Source organism: Emydura macquarii, unplaced genomic scaffold (genome assembly GCF_026122565.2).
Source record: "Emydura macquarii macquarii isolate MOO-44397 ecotype Brisbane River unplaced genomic scaffold, CSIRO-AGI_Emac_v2 contig_3692, whole genome shotgun sequence".
In the NCBI taxonomy this organism is placed as follows: domain Eukaryota; kingdom Metazoa; phylum Chordata; order Testudines; family Chelidae; genus Emydura; species Emydura macquarii.
The window spans coordinates 7,838,858-7,856,347 of NW_027133829.1; the positions used below are offsets into that span (position 1 = coordinate 7,838,858).

Below are 17,490 nucleotides of genomic sequence, written 5' to 3' on the forward strand. Positions count from 1 at the left end.
AAGTTGCCATACTTCTACAAAAAAACTTCAAACAGACTTCAGCAAGAAACTGCAGAGCTGCAACTCATATGCAAACTTGACACAATCAGACTGGGTCTGAACAGGGACTTGGAATGGTTATCTCATTATAAGAAGTAATTGTCACTGTTCACACATTCTCACCTTCTGATCAACGATTGTGAATAGGCCTCATCTACTCTAACTGAATGGACTTTGTTAGCACTTGCCCTCCCCATTGTTGTTTCTTACCCTTGGATGTATATATATACCTCCTATCTGTGATTTCCACTTCATGCATCTGACGAAGTGGGTTGCAGCCCACGAAAGCTTATGCCCGCAGAAATTTGTTAGTCTTTAAGGTACTACAGGACTTTCGTTGTTTTTGCTGTATACAGACTAACATGGCTACCCCTCTGGAATTTAAATGTAGTCAATTAAAAACCAGAAACAGCAGTTTCAGGTAATACACTGGCATGAAGAAACTGACAATTTTTGTGGTTTTACAATCACTTATTTGTAAGTGTTTTTCTCTTTCTTCTTGCTGCATCACATATCAACACAATTCATTATGGAAAAAGACTGACTACCCTATGGAAAGAGTGAAAATGTACGAAAAATGCTGTCAGAGATGCAAATTAAATAACTGATAAAATAGATTTTTCTCTAATCTTTCAGTTATAGTAATCTTAGATGCTACTTGTAAAAGCAGTAGGTAAAGTACATAATCCCTCATTAAAATCAACTGCTATACTGGAGAAGGGGAGGATAACAAGTATTTACTTTCTTTTAAAAAGGTGTCAGGGTAATTCTGGGAATTACACGCCAGATAAACTTACTTCAGCACCAGGTAAATTGACTGCAATTATAGTATAGCATTATATAACACCAAGATGAACATGGTATTATATAGAAAAAACATCTTGGCTTCTGGATAGGAAAATTGTACCTCTCCAATCTACAACTGATTGAACATGTCAGCAAAATAGTGGATAAAAAAGAGCAAACTGACAGGTTTTTTGACAGACCAATTAAATTCTTTGTCAAAGTCCTCACCAGAGGTTACTCAGGGAAACTGTGTAGTCACAGAAAGAAATAAAGCACAGTCATGGTTTAGAAACTGGCTAGCAGAAAACAAAGTGGAATTAAATGGTCTATTTCCAATATGGCAGAAGGATAACAGTCAAGTGCCCAAGGATCTATACTAGGACTGTGATATTTAATATATTAATGTTCTGGAAAAGAGGATGAACAAGCGAAGTAGTAAATTTTGGTATCTGTGTAAAGGGGGAAGGGGTATAGCACAAGTTATTCAATTGAGTTGGTTATATAAGAGATACATACTACGAGGTCCAAGTATGAGGGTTTTGGGGGGAATTGGAATTGTTTAATAATTGATGTTGATACTGTAATTTGAACTAGATTAAAAGATTATGAGGTGATGTGCGAAAGCAGAGGTAGATGGCTAGATCTGGAAGACTAAATGAAATAAGATGCATCATTGTATTAGCACTGCACCCTTCTACCTTGCTAAAGTGAGCAATAGCTAGTTAAAATAATGCCTTTTACAAAGACATGCTCATGCTAAATTAAGACTAGCAATGCTTTACAAAAAGATATTTTAATGAAAAACAAACTAATCCATACTTTTATAAAACAGCGGCAAAATAAAATTCCATATTAATCATAAAATATGACAAACAATACCACATGGAAATTGGCTTTTGTAGTTTTTCTTACGAGGCTTGTTCTAAACATATTCTTTGACCTTGTACATAGCACTTATTTGCTCAAAAGCTATTTTGTTCAAATAAAAACTTACTTCTGAGCTAATGAAGAGGAAGTAGGGTGTGCTATCAACTTGCAAAAGAAAAAAGCATTACCATGTCTTAGTTTCTTATATAAGCGTTAGAAACTGATTAATAATTCTCTTTAGAATCTTAAATCAACTAGTTTATGAAGAAATTGAATTTTAGAATATTACAAGTAGTAAAATGGAAAGAAATATTTAATTGGTTCCAAGGGTATTGCTTAATTGCTCCTTTCCACAAACTTTCAGAAATTTTAAAAATAATTTGCTATTTTTAAATATAAACTAATTGTAAACAAACTTAAAACTGAACAACAGTAATTAAAGAAAATCACAATATGATATATTTAAGCTAGTGTTTCACAGATCTTCTAAAGTTTATGAATAAAGATATAAACAAACATTGTTGCCCAATTCTCTACTGATGTTGATTTAACAAGAGATGCAAAATTAGATTAAAAATATTAGTCTATGACTTGCCAGAAAATATGTATTTTGATTTTGTCTTGTTACTTTTATGAAGTTTACACTGAAACTGATACAAAGAAATAAGATTTACATATATATATTCTCAAGTCGGAAAGGTAGATTGTGTTGACAATATGGCCTGCAGCCATACCAATTAGTTTGTGATGGTGCCAGATCACACAAGAGAAACCAGGAGAGAGCCACCACTTGGATGACAGGTCTCTAAGGAACACCTACTGCTACAAAAATGGGGTTCAGAATTCAGTAGGTGGACTCTTCACTAAGATTCAAAGGTGAACCATTGTCCCAGCATAGGTTTAGGAGCAATATGGTGCTTAAAATGCTTTCCTTCAAATGAGATGGCCCCAATTCATGGGTTCATTAAAGATCCCATGTGACTATTCATAACTGTATGGGTATTAACACTGGTATATGACAAAATTCCAAGTTGGGTTATTACATTATACCTACTTAAATTCAAACTCTTCTGTTACGGTATTCCTTTTTCATGTCTTCTAATCTGTTTTGTAATGCTGTTGTATAGTATGTGCTTATACACTTACTGTATTTAATTTATAATGCAGCCACACACTAGTGGTATATACAGTAATTCCTCTGGCAGCCTGTATCAGTTCATAAAGTGCATTGGAATTGGTTGAAATAAATACAAGATAAATATAAAATTATATAAAACCCGCTGGAAAGCTTTATGCACAAAATGTCTAAGGAGGAAATGGCTGCCCTTGTGCAAACTTTGCAGCTATGTTAAATTGGAATTTTTATTTGTGCATATGTTTATGCATTGCAGACACACAACTGATGTCCTTCTCTGATATAACTGTGGTGTTATGATAGTTTTAGGTACTAGTTTTATGTAGCTAGTTCTGGAGTTTTGTATCTTTTGTTAACTAATTGGTTTTTACAATTAAGGGGCAGGAGCTATAACTATCAAACTGTTTATTATGGATTGTCTATTAAAACTCCTTTATTGCTGAGTGGGTAATGGTGAATTCAGGAATGGGGAAGACCAATCATCCTCATAATTGACTACTTCTGCCTGACAAGAGCAACTAACACAAATGTTTCATACCAGTGTACAAAATGTTCATATTGTTGCAAAAATGTTCCTTTTAAGAGAATTATGACAATTTTATATTGCCATTTTGCTTAAAACTACTCATGTACCCTGGCATCTGGCAACAGCCAGGAGGCTTCAGTGTGGAGGGAATATTTTTTCCCTTTCATCAGACAGAAGCTCATTACTGTATTTATTCCTCATCCTCCTTCCCCAATTCTTTCTGTTACATCCACTGATTGAGTCTTGTTTTTGTTAGGCCAGGTCGACAAAACAGAGGGGGCATATACAGTGCAATCAACCTCCTGCCGCCAAAACTGCCTTGTTTTTTCGACAAAATAAAACCACCTCAACGAGTGGTGTAGGGTTTTTGTCTGCATAATTAGGGTGACGCAATGTCAATGTAGACACTGCATCCCCTTACATCAGCTGGGGCGCTGTCAGTCTTGTTGACAAGAAAGCCCAAGTCTGGGCTGCTGCCAGCCCAGGCGGATGGTTCCCATTCCCGGCTGGCCGCAGGGCAAGATGCCCCGATGCTGCAAGCTTCTTTACATGCTCCCCGCTAGGTTAGCCTTGTCAATTACACTGCTGAGCCATGCCAGGGGAGAGCTGGGAACAGAGAAGCCCCACATGGCTTCCCCCAGCTCCTGGCAGAGAAATGGGAGAAGTCCCCAGCTCCCGGCCAGGAAAGGGGAGGGGAGAAGTCCCTGCTGGCTTCCCCAAGCTCCCAGCAAGGAAAGTGGAGTTGGGGAGGGGATGGGGGCAGTCCACAGGGAGCCTGTGGGCTGCCAGCAGGGAGCTGAGAGATGAGGCTTACACTGCCTCTTAGGTGGGTGGAAGTACTCCTGGTGAAGACCCACTCCACGAAGGAGGGCAATGCGGACATCAGCCACTGCTGTAATTACAGTGATTGTTGTACTTTGACTTATATTAGGTCGACTTATTTTTTAAGTGTAGACAAGGCCTTAGACTGAAAGCTCACTGAGGCAGGGACTGTCTCATTTGGTATTTCCACTTTTAAATCAATCCCAGGACCACCCTTTCTCTGCAAGTGGCTGAGTAGGGTACACCTCTCCCCAAGGCATTACAGCTGTATTTCATGATTTCTCAACTTCTCTATTATCCTGTCACAAGGAGCTTTAGTGTCATGAATTGTAGACATCTTGTAAATGTTTCATTCCCTGAGCAGAGTTTACTGTAGCATATTTAAAAAGCAGAGGGAAAACAGTGAAATGAAAAACTGGGCATATATGCTTGGAATAATCTCCCAAGTAACATTAATGAGGAATCTTGTGCCTCCACACTCAAGAAATACTGAAAACCCATCACTTTGAGAAAGTGTTCTTGGTCTAATGGCTACACTCCATTCCCTGATAATTTCATTTTGTTTAGTTCTGTTTTTCTTGGTTGGTGCCTTTAGAGTATAAGGCCAAGCTTTTCAAAAGTGACTAGTGATTTGAGTTAAATATGCATAGCTGCTCATATTTTTATATTAAATGTATTTTATATTGCCCCAATCTTTTCAATATGTAGCAATTTTCTGTTCTACCAACACAATTCCAGCAGCAAGGTTGTAAGGCAAAGCTGGAAGTTTAGTTAGCTAGCTAGAAGACTGTTGGGATGCTGGCACGCCAGATACAGGAGGAAGTTTAAGATGGGAGAAAAGTTATTCAGGCATAGATACCTCAGTCAGGGTATGGAAAAAACTCACACTGACCAATGTAGCTGTCTCTGCTGACATAACCCCCTCTGTAGACACACTTATGTCAATTGAAAGAGGGCTTCCATCAACATAGGTAATCTTGTTTGTGGAAGTGATGTTCCTACACCATCAGAAAAACCCTTCTATCGGTTTAAATTGTATCAACACTACAGGAGTATGTCAACACAACTATGCTGGTATAGTGTCTGTAGGGTAGCACAGCCCCTTAAAACAGACATTTTTGCTAAACTTATCAGTAGTGAAAGAGTTAACAGTATTGACATTTAAATGGATATTATATTTCAGTCACCACCCTATTGAGATAAATGGGTAGTTCACATCTCTGTGCTACTGTTTCAGGCTATTTACAGACTTAGGGAGTAATTTTCACAAGGAAAAAAGGTATACTCAACCCAAGTTAGCTAATACACGGTAACCAACAAGAGGTAAAATCCTAGTGAAGTCAAGTCAATTTGCAGTTTTTACCCAAGTAGGCAGATTAAAGTAAACCCTAAGCTTTCTCCTAGTCTTTACCTCGACCTGCTATGAGCAAGCCTAGGTTTTACCTCGACCAGTTAACTCAGCTGAAAACTGCAAACTGACTTCTCTTCACTAGGATATTAACTTGCGTTGGCTACCATGAACTAACTTGAGTTAAGAATTAGAAACACGTTACTCTTTAAAGAAAGCTTTGATTCTGGAGCATAATTCTGTGCTCAGAGTATCATTGGACCTGTGGGGCCCAGTGAGAATAAATGCACAGTCCAAGTCTTATCAAGCTTACTGTATCCTGGCCAGAGCTAAAGCTCTTTTCCTCGCTGGACTGCTTCCTGGAGGGAGAGTCAAGGGCTAGGCTGAATATTTCTCAAGACAAGACGCAGTGCTTTAAGTATTAAATTTTTGGGTTCTTTGACTGTGAAGAACAGTTTGACATTTTGCTTTACTCAACCAAGAAATAACTGCTCATCTTTTGCTCAAGAACAGGAATGAAATAAAAGGAGACAAGTTGACAGTTGCTACTGCAATTGCCTTCATTATGAAGCTGTAAGAAAACTAGGCAGATTAAAAAATGGTCATTAGAGAAAAGCAGTAGTTAATCCCTGCCCTACTTGAAACAGACTTGACACAGGAGTAATTTAATAAGCTCTAGGCTGGCAGATTCTAGGCAGTAAGTAACACAATTGATTTTGACTATACTTGCTCTTTGCTGTTATTTTAGAATTTTGGATTACATTAATTTAAATAAAACTGAGGTTTTTACTGAAATATGAAATGAATGAAAAGTATACCAGCCCATATTAATTTTAAATAAAATTCCACTTATTTAAACTGTCTCATTCAGTTTAACATGCTTTAGATTTCAGAATGGACAGTATTAACTGCATAAAAGATTGACTTGTTCTCTCTTTAAAACTGTGAGCTTTTGGGGGATGGAACTCCGACTTCCTCTGCATTTAAAAAGGGATTGGGGACATTTTGCACACTACTGCAAATTAAGTAATTAATTTGGTTTGGCTACTGTATCATAGCACAATGTTTTAATTTCACTCTGTTCACTTTCTTCTCGACAGCTAAGCTATTAGAATTAATAAAAGTAAACAGATGTTATCATGATGATATATATATATATATATGATGATATGCTGAGGGTGGTAAAGCACCATCCTGTAACCAGATTTTGGGTGGAACTAGGTTTAAATAAGATTTGTTTCAATTTGTTGTTACAGAGTTAAAGAATGAATGAATGAAATTGGAAAGAACAACAATGGACTTTTAAAAAAAGAACTGAGGAGCCTAAGGAAAGCAGCCTGGATCTCTCCAGCTCCTCCTGAGTAACTATTTTCAGAACTGTGTGTTTTGTATAAACACACATGTATTTATACATATAAGCAACATGCAATGTGAAAAACTGTTAAATATACATCGGAAATGTTAAGGTTGAATGCTCAACCTTAATGCTGCAACTGTGTCTATGCATTTAGAGTTTGTTATATGATCATATTTTTCTAATACAGCATAATGTATTCTACAAGCTAAGCTGCACATATGCAGAATCTTGCAATTTACCATTCTTCAGTACTCATCCTTGTAGGTTTCTGGTTTATGTAAATTATCTAATATATGCATTTTGTAAGTATACGTGCATTACATACTCAATATTAGTTATCCTTTGGACACAAATTTCTAAACTGTAATTTGTTACTGCAGTACCTGAAGATGTTGCTCAATACAAATGAAGTCTAATTTTCCACCTGTATTTTATGTTTCCTTGTTCTGAATCTTGTGTAGCTAAGTTTTATGGCAGGTCAGGATACAAACAACACTAATTATTTTCTGCATATTTTGGATGTGCTTTCTTTTAAGCATTCTTAAATTGTTTGAGTGGAAATAGATATACTTGTACACTACGGATTTGAATGTTAAACATTTCTATTTACACCAATAAAATTAATATTGATTTTTTCTGTAAAGCATCCCAAAGCTGTGTGCAAACGTCAAAAGTATTAAATATTTAACGGTACAAAGTACTATAGGGAGCTACTACAACATGTATTTAATGAAGCAGCACAGATAATGGTCAATCATTAAAAGAGTTAGGGGTTTAGAATTAAGTTACAATGCTATGAATGCTAGCACACATTTTCACTTACTTGAAATGTTTGGTTTACCATGTATTGTTTACATAGTTCAATATAATGAACTGGCCTACAGAAAGTTGTACCTCCTACTGGAAGATGGTAAGTGTACTTAAGTGTTTGGGCAAAATATGATAGACTATCAAAAGAGATGCACAAAAAGAGGTAAGAGTATGCATATAATTAATGTTGCTATTTCTTGATGTAACTGTGTAACCTGACATCAGCATATACATTTTTAATTTCATTACCTAAGGAGTTTTCTTGTTTTTATTTATTTTTTTAAAAAAAGGCAAAAATACTAAAAGGATACTTCAGGCTCCAGGGCTTTAAAAAATAATGGGTGTAAATTCCTTGAGTCAGGAATGATTTGGTTACATGCTACCAGCCACCCTTTAACAAGGCTGCAGAAAGACTAATGCCATTGGACAAGAATACCCTTTACAAGACCCAGGGTTTCCCAAAACATGTATCGTAGACTATGACTCATTTCCTTCTTGAATCACTTAAGGCCTCTTGATCACTATACTGTCACTATGTTCAGTTGCTAGGGTTAGCTGATAATAAATAGACCTTTGTGTCTTTTCTTAACAAGAAGGCAAACAAATATATATTTAAACAGTCCCCTAAACAAGACTTGGTTCCACACAGACTTGAGAACAGTTAAGCCTCTTCACCTTAGAAATTTTCATGAGTTGTGTTCCATGTTTAACACTCCACCAGTGGTGGAACCTATAGTGTAAATATGGCAAAAGTTCTTCTACTATGATGCTCTGAGTAGGGTTAAAGAATGATAAAAAGGTCTGAACCCTGTCTATACCAGTACTGGTGATGCACTACCTGTTTGGAATAAGGGGTATGAACATCTTCAACACAAAAATATCTTTAAAATTTAAAATACTATAAAATGCTTCTTCTGATTGTTCCAAAGACTGATCCAGGACAATGCCTCAGAGTTCTGAGGCCCAACTGTAGACCTCTGTTCAGACTTTTAAAAGGCAAGTGGATCATCTGACTTCAGGTTTTTGGGAACTGTTACATTTCCATTCATGTCCCTTTCATGAAAAGTCCTATACAAGAGGAAAGTATTATTTCCTAAACTCCAGATACATCTAACTGAAGATTCAGCTTCTTTTCAGGCATTCCACCACCTTGGGTAGGGGTAGAAATGAAGCCAGAGTGGAGGGAAGACAGAGAAAATGAAATCATTTTCTTTATGCACTGGAAATAAAAATGAAAATAAAGTACTTTTTTTGAGAGAGAAAGAAAAATACAAAGTTTTCATACTTATGTTTATACCACAAAAAGAATGGATAAGATTCCTAGACAAAACTACCACTGAAAGGGAGCCATCTGTACAGTCTCGGATGAACAGAACTCATTCTCCCAACTCAGGAGCTCCATCCTTAGGGTTCCCTAACTAAAGAAGAAAGTGGAAAAAGTCTTTCTTTGCACCACTTAAATAATCCAAAACAAATATACACATGTACAGCATATTCTCTCAAATATGATTTTCATAATTTAATCAAATGTAAAACAATTTCACCTAGAATGCATGTGTATTGCTCCTCTGAGGACTATTTTCATACCAAAGATGCAACTCTAAACTTTTAGCCACTTAAATGTAAGGCCTGTTAAAAGCAAGAAAATCAAGAATTTTTCAGCTTTTTCTCCCTCAGAAGTGGAGGAACATTCAAGAAAATACAACTTCATGAACAACAGATCATGAAAAATGTAATGCTTAAACACTGTTCAAAGTTATGACAGCCTGAAAATAGGACTTCATTATGGAAACCATTGTACAACCTTAAATGATTGCATCTGTCCTACTATATAAAGTACATACAAACTCTGAAGAATAAAAATGTCAGTAACAGTTCAAGATGTTACACATATTAACTATAATAGACTATGCATAGATTTCTGGTCCTTAAAAGTTAGAAATTTTGTAAGTATAGGTGATAAGAGTACTAGAAAACCCTTCAGAAATCAAAGTAAGAGTTTCCTATTTCAAAAAAAGTACTTAACTAGTGTGTCAGAACAATTTATATAGCTGACCTCACTCTCTGGAAAAGATGACTCCCTGGTAAAGGAAAGGGAGTGATCATGAACATTGTCTATATTTATCCTCTGTGCCCTGAGTGTTCACTGCATTCAAGAGTAAAATATAGACAAAACATTGCTCATATAATCAGGACCCATAGTTCTTCACTCACATATACCAAATGACAAAATGAGGTGGGCATTAAACAACTTGTACTATATCTTGCTTATTTAAAACACTTAATTGGGTTGGGTATGATGAAGAGAACCCTTTTATAAAGAAGAAAGATGACCATCTTTAGGAGGGAGCCATTAAAAAAAATATAAATAGTAAAATTCTGAAGCAATAGTTTATTAGTTGTAGGTATTTCCTGCTCTACCCATTCCTTCTCAAAACCGCAAAGTGAGAGGCAACAAGGAAGCATACAACAAGACAGTTTCTGACTGCTTCATCATGGCAAAGACTGCCTTATTCTTACCTGATATTCTCAAGCTCTTAGAAAGTGAATTGGTGAAACCTGTTAAGTGATAGCTCTTAATTTCATTTTAAGAGTTCCTTATATTGATTTTGTTTAAATCAATTCCTTACTGAATTAAACTAAAATTAATATACGGCACTTTTAATCTGAAATAAAAGGGACCACATAAAGGGTTTCACCAATTTAACCAAATCACTTTCTAAACCAATTTAAATTGGAGTAGACCAGCCCTAAGAACACTTTTTCAATGAGTCATATCTTGATCAAATCAAAGAATTTTTTTCCCCCCCACTAAAAAAGTAATTCTCATTGAGGGCTAGCTCCCTGACCAATTTCAAAAATATTTAAAAAAACAAAAACAGGGAAAGTGTTTCCTCTCCACTCTCCTCATACTCAAAAATAACTGCACCGCTTTTGTTCAAACTCCCTAAACAATTCAACCCCCAGAGAACACCACACCTGAAAGGAAACAAACAGACAGACAGACAAACAAAACACCTCTTCCTGGAAGTTTTTAAGAGTTTTGAGTAGCTGAAAACTAATTAGAATGAAAAGGCTTACCCAATCTAAATCCCTATGAGAGGGGAAAAAGCAGCAGCAGTCTTCAGTTATGTAGCCTCTCTGATCTAGCTGGGAGAGATTTGTAGTGGGAATATTAGTTTTTAATGGAACTATTTAGAAGTTTTATCTAACTAGTATGAAAGATATTTCTAAATGTTATTTAGAATTTGATAAAGTTAATGAAACTTAATGCATGGATAGCCCATTTCAGCCAGGTAGGGCTAAGAAGACTTGAGCAGACCAGTACAAATACTTCGAGGATCAGAAAATTTTACTATTTATTGAATCAGGATAACACTTGTTGCTATATGCAGATGACATGGTTGTTCTATCACAAACTTCAAGAGACCTCTGCCAATTATGATCTTGTTTTTCTTTTTATTGTACTTTGAGACCTGGTTCTCAATTAAAATAAAACTATCACAATTTTTCGGAAGAATCCTTTGCACACTGAGTGAAAGATAGAAAGCCACTTTGTAGAACAAGTCTCTGCTTTTACTCATTTATTTTAATCATTTGGGCCGTTCATCACCTTATCATAAAGGCTTTAAACAAAAGGCCCTTAGTTCTGCTCAAGAAGTGCTGTTTTAGCTGTTTACATGATGGGAATAGAGTTGCCCCAGCACCAAGAATTGTTAATGATGAAATAATATGGCAGATTCTCTATGGGGCTGTAGTTTGGTTCGGAGGCCAAATTTCAGCCTTAGAGATGATTCAAAATAATTTTGAGGAGACTTAATTCCTCCAATTTCTACCCCCCACCTTGTTTTTATGTGCCAAGGTAGGTGTTTTTAGTAGTACATTTGTATGTAGTAGAGCTTAAATTTTGGTCTAAGATCTGTATGTTTCCAGTTTATAGATTGCCCCATCTTCGCCTGTAGGAGATGGAGGAAAACCTGAGTATTCCTTATTTCCATCATATAAGATTCTCTGATTTATTATAGCTAGGTTGAGTTTTTCTATTACTCACTTATTGTCGATATATTTTAATCAATGTCATCAACTACTCCAACAGAGAGAGAAAGATATTATCTGACAAGATCTGGCTATAATTCATGAGTCTAAGTTTGCCTTTTAGTTCTCACTTTGAAGATGGCCATGTTTTTTAATCATATTTGAATGAGTTATCAAACTCTAATTTAATCAAGTTTCCAAACCATGGAATTTACTGTCCTTAAAGGCAGATATGGAAAAGTTCCATCACATCTTTGTTTTCACCCATGTAAATCTGGAGTGTTGGAAGACCTACCTCATTATTTTTTGGACTGTAGAATTTTCCAGCTTCTGAAAGCACAGTGGATTTTATCTCTTTTTTTTTAACTCTTTGTGTGAGTGTGTGCGCACATGTACTTTTAACATCATCTCAAAAGATAAATGTTTTTATTATTTTCTTAATCCCTGGTAGTAATTAAATCGGTGGCAATTTTTGCCCTTTTAGCATTGTACAAAAGAGAGTTTTTATGCAGTTCTGATTGACATTTTAACGTATTATATGGATGTTTTTGTTTTAGATTGTGTATGTTTTCCTTTTTGTATTTGCAAAAGATATATGCCACATGTAATCTAATAAAACTGAACTGAACTGGAATGGGATAAATGATTTGGAAGAAAAAAAGAACCTTGCCATTAGCAGAAAAATATTTAATCTACAAATTAGATATCTTAAATACTATAACAATTTTGTTAGGTAAATATATCCAGTATTAAATACATTTATATTAATAAAATGACCAATAGTAACAAATATGGTCAAGGAAAAAAGTTGTTTTGGGGGTGCTGCTTAAATGTATTTTGCAAATGAAAATGAATTATGACTACTTAAAAGATGTTTCTAAACGTAAGCTATAGCAAATAATTAACCTGATCTATGTTTTGCATTAAATACCCAAGAAACCCAAAATCTGACTTTACTGTTCTTTTTTTGCAAATCTGCTGAAACACTGAGAAAAGGGACATTCACACATAGGTTCCTAGGGTCTTAATAGTTACATAAAAAGATGTTTTAGTCTACTTAAATCCAATGCAGATAAAACTGTGCTATGGAAGTGATATGTTATTTCCCTTAAGCTTTTGACATTCAGGTTGCCATAAAAACTAATACTTCTATGAGAAACATCTGAGTATTCTTCACCACTTTTGTGCAAGATAACAAGAGTGGCTTGATTTAGATTCACTGGGTAGAAGACTTCGAGATCCAGGATCTACTTAACATGGTATGGCTGCTAGCTTCAGAATGGTATTGTGACTAAACAGCTCTATTTGCCTCACCCCCTTCTGGATGCCAGATAAAGCTTAGTTCTAATCACTTTTCAGCAGATTTATTTATACTTGCTTTGTAATTTAATCATTTACTGGTATTCAAGATGCAGTTAGTATATATACACGCTATTAAAGCATGTGACTTTAGCAAAGAATGGCATGGTCACGAAAATAAATATCTTTTTTGAGAGGGAGAAGGGGAGGTAGTTTTTCCAAAATGTGTTGGCATGAATTCATTGCTTTATAAATGACTAAATACAAATTGTCTTTAAAAAGGTGACAACTCTGTTCTGTTGAAATACTACAACATGCTTCTAATACTTTTAGAGTCCAATATGTTATCCTTGCAGCTTCTAAACAGAGAAGTGTATGTCCAGGAGTTAAGAGTGTGACATACTCTAACACTTGGAACTAAGAAGTTTCTGTGCAACAGCCTCAGTAAACAAGCTGCAATACATATGTTGGTCCTTGGACGATATTTAGGATGTGTAGTTTAGACATCTTCCTCTCAAACTATAAATAGAAACCAGTTGAACTCCTCAGAAAATATGACCAATTCTGCTGATAGATATCTGCCTCTTTCCCATTTTTTAAAAATAAGGGAGTTTTCAGTACTGTTAAAATATGCAAAAATTGACATATTTACATTCAAGTAAATAAGTTTGTGAGAGCACAAGTAACAAGACTGTAGAATTCCAAGTGTAATTCTGAATATTATAATCTAAAATAAAAAAATCTTTAAAAAATGTTTAGTTTGACAATTGTGTGTGAAAATTGTGAACAACTTCAGCATTTAAAAGTTTTGCTTTCTGAATGCAGAGGAGCAGGAAAAAAAATCTCTTTTTAGTATGCTTATTTTGTTCATACACAAAATACCAAAATGCACAGTTTCACTGTTCTGTTGGTCAACTGCACTTCCTGCATCATGCACTAGTATGACAACATCACTTGCGCTTCTCTCAGGGGAGCTCATTGCATGATTTTACCCAGGTCCTGCAAGCTGTTTACCACCAGCGGCTAAAGAGAAGAGATGTGTAGGCACATGGAAGGGGATGGGCCAGAGCATGTTTAGTGGTGTTGCTCTTGGGCCTGGCCATTCTCCCCTACTGGGAAGAAGATTATAATAATCAGAAGGGGAAAAAAATCCACAAAGTTTAAAAAAAAAAAAATGTTGAGTTCATACAAGCTATTTCGGCTACATCAGAAAATTTGGTTGAGATTTTCAAAACCATCTCAAGGATTTAGATACACATCATCCATTCATTTTCTTAGAAGCCATACCAATTCCCTATACTGCTTTGAAAATCTAAACTTTGATTTAAAAAAAATAAAATAATCAACTTTCTGTGTCTCCATTAAAAGGGTGTTGTTTACATAGAAGAGTTCTGAAAACCAGACTCTGCAATTAGAACAGGTTTGCTCACCTAGTGAGAAGGGAAGCATGCAATAGAGACTACTTAACTTACAAAAACGTTAATGGAAAGTGTTATTGCCTTTACCAGTTTGAAAAAAGATGTAAGAAAATGCAAAATTGTTTGTTTCCAGTATAGCTGCCTTTTGCTGGAAGGTACAGAAACTGTGTAAACTATCTTGTATTCCCATTGAAATATAGTATTTTAAAAATGAAAACTTCTTGACTGAAACAATTAGTTACTTTCCAGCAACAATGCATCTGGTATCCCCTTTTCTACACTTTATTCCTGTCCTGTGAACTAGCTCAAGGTATCACCTTCCTGCACCATGTCTGTTTCCTGATGAGCTTGAGGACGCAGTTCTCTCCCCACCACCAACAAACAAAAAACAACATGCACTCCATAAAACTAGAGGCACTGATGCTCCATGTGAAACCCAAAGCCCCTATTTTCAACAGAGAAGAAAGTTTGAAGGCATGGGTTTATTTGTTGACATCTGTCTTTTTTCATAAAGACATATAGTGTCTTTATCAAACAAATCTAAACTATTACAATGTAGGCTTCCTCTGTGAAGTTGAAGATAGTAAGCAGCCTATAAAAATATAAATTTATACTGCTATATTTCAATATTTTAAATCAAGCCACTGAAACTAGTTAGGACAGCCAGCACACAACTCCTTCTATTTAAAAAGAAAAACACCGGGGAATTTAATTCAATCCTAAAAGGGAACAAGGTATTCTATTAAGGCAAATGGCCTCATTAAAAATATCACAGGATCAGCACTCAAGAGACATATAAGTCAATTTTACTTTTAAATTTGGTATTTTACAGAAAGAAGTCAAGGAAAGAAAATTGAACTTATTCTTACTAGTGAAATCTACCCCTTGAGAGATTAAAAGCCAGACTGAACAAAACACTGGAGAACAAAATGCAGAAGCAAGGAACAACTCAGCAGTGCCGGGGTTGGAGGAGAGGGCGGGACGATGACCTAATAGGTCTTTTCTATCTCCAGTTTCTATGATTCTTTGTGATGATTAGGACTTTCAGCCGGCTGTCACTGTTCAGCTATGTGACTTTGGGCAAATCACAACCTATCTGCCTCAGTTTCCCAAAGTGGACAACGGGCATAATACTTACTTGTGACAAGGATGCTTTGAGAGCCTCAGATGACAGGCCTTACAGAAGGGCAAGCTGGAGATTCGGTTATTTCAAGAAACAACAATCACACGGGCTTAGCTGCCACTTCTCAAGTTCTCTCTTACCTTGAACACTTTACCAAAAGCCCCATCTCCCAGTTCTCCTATGATCTCCCAGAACTCCTCCGGGTTCAAGTCTCTCTTGACGTGCTCGTATTGTTTCTTTTTCCTCTCACTCCCGAGCTTAAAGATTTTACGAAAGTTAAAGAAAGACATTGCACCTCCCCCCCCCCTTCCCAAAAAACAATGTTCCAAAACTAAAAGGAAACCCGCAGAGGGTGCGAAGGACGACAGCGTCGCACGATCTCACTCCGCCTCCTGCGAGGGAAAGCTAAGCAGCCTCTTGCAAGCGCGTTGCCCCCCGGCCCGGTGGGGCTGAGCTGAGGCAGGTAGCGGGATGCTGAGATCCCCCCCCCCGGTGTTTAGAGGCGGGTTTTTTTTCCCCCTCCCTGAATCGCGATTCGGCAGCAGCCGGGTGCGTGGCCGTCACATCGGCGCCAGGCGTCCGGGTCCGGGCTTCGGCGTCCCAGGCTGGGTGGGGACGAAGCACGATCTTCCTCACTCACATCCTGGGTGGAGGCTCCTGCCCCACTGGCGATGGCGCGGAGGGGGTGAATGGAAGAAGCCGTCACCTGGGCCCCCTTCTCCTCCAGGGGGGATGGGGGGATTCACCCCCTTTCCCTGAGAGGAGCCGTACCACCCTGCAGCCCCGGAGGAAGGGGTGGCCGGTTCCCTCACAGGCGCAGAGACCAGGCAGGCGGCCGATCTCTCTCTCTCTCTCTCACTCCGGGCGGCAACCGGCGTCTCCTCAGGGCCGGCTGGCTGGGGGAGGGGCTGAGCGTCAGGCTCCTCTAGCCGCTGCCGCGGCGGCCTCCTTCAGTCAGTCACCCCCGCCTCGCGCCCTCGTATCCGGAACCGTCGCTCGCCGCGCGCTCGCCTCGCCAGGCCTCACCTCCCTAGCGCGCGCGCCCCTACCCGGCTCCGCCTACGTCTCTCTGACGCCACCCTCCCCCCGTTCCCCCCCTCCCCCACTGGCGCATGCGCACAGAGCGCCGAGCCCGGAGACGCTTTCCCCTCCCCCTCACGCTCACTCGCCGGTTGGGTAAAGGGCGGGGCTTAGAAGACCAGTTTAAACGGCCGAACGGCAGTGGGGGCGGGGTTCTCCCTTACGTAGTGCTGGAGAGACAGCGAGAGGGGCCAATAGGAACGCGCTGAGCTCGAGGCGGGTAAGTCGGTGGACTGGGCTCTGCTCTCTCGTGGGGGTGGCAGCCCTCTGCTTCCTGACTGACCAGTGGGGATATTCCCGCCTCTTTCTGATCGCCCAGTGTATGGGGGAAAGGCGGGAGGAGCGGTACCCCTCTATCTCCTGAGGGAGAGCACACAGGCCAGGCCGAGCTGGGGAGTGTTGGGAGGGCAAGTGTGCCCATAGGAGGGTTTAGCCCTGGAGGCCAGGGGCTGCTTAGCTAGCGGGGGGCGGGGTCATGCCAGAGGCTCTGGCGCTGTACTTTGTTTCTGGAGCCAAGTGGTTTCCAGATCCGAAATGGCTCTGGGTGCATTGCTGGGTCGGGTCACAGCAGGGTGTGATGTCCTTTGCACCGTCAGTGTGTGGCGCCCTGTGGGGTTTAACTGAGGGAGTAGGCCTGCTTCTGCTTCCCCACCTCACTATATGGGGGAATGTTGGGATCCTGTTGTAATCCTGTTCGTGTTTAGATGGCACAAAAAGTGTGAGGTGCTTCGCACACAAATAAGATCAGCTCGCTGCCCTGAGGCGCTTACAGTTAAAACAGGTAATGGGTGGGCTGCAAGGAGAGGCAGGATGGCCTTGAACTGAGACATGACTTGGACTTGAGC

At 38.5% G+C, this 17,490-nt stretch overlaps 2 protein-coding genes across 4 annotated transcripts in view; one reads left to right on the forward strand and one right to left on the reverse strand.

The window, feature by feature from the left end:
- The window catches only part of SLK (STE20 like kinase), a 56,561-nt gene extending 39,980 nt beyond the window's left edge, over positions 1-16,581 (reverse strand). For 2 of the 3 annotated variants that reach the window (XM_067536988.1, XM_067536987.1), the window contains exon 1: positions 15,706-16,581. In XM_067536988.1, coding sequence (XP_067393089.1) covers positions 15,706-15,855 — 150 coding nt within the window. In that variant the 5' untranslated portion in view covers positions 15,856-16,581. Of the gene's footprint in view, positions 1-15,580 lie in introns of all 3 variants that reach the window. The other variant, XM_067536989.1, reaches the window with a different exon arrangement.
- A 234-nt stretch (positions 16,582-16,815) lies between these two features.
- STN1 (STN1 subunit of CST complex) overlaps positions 16,816-17,490 on the forward strand; it is a 54,463-nt gene continuing 53,788 nt past the window's right edge. Inside the window, exon 1 of the mRNA XM_067537008.1 lies at positions 16,816-16,865. The gene's annotated coding sequence lies outside the window, so the exon portion shown is untranslated. The remainder of the gene's footprint in view (positions 16,866-17,490) is intronic.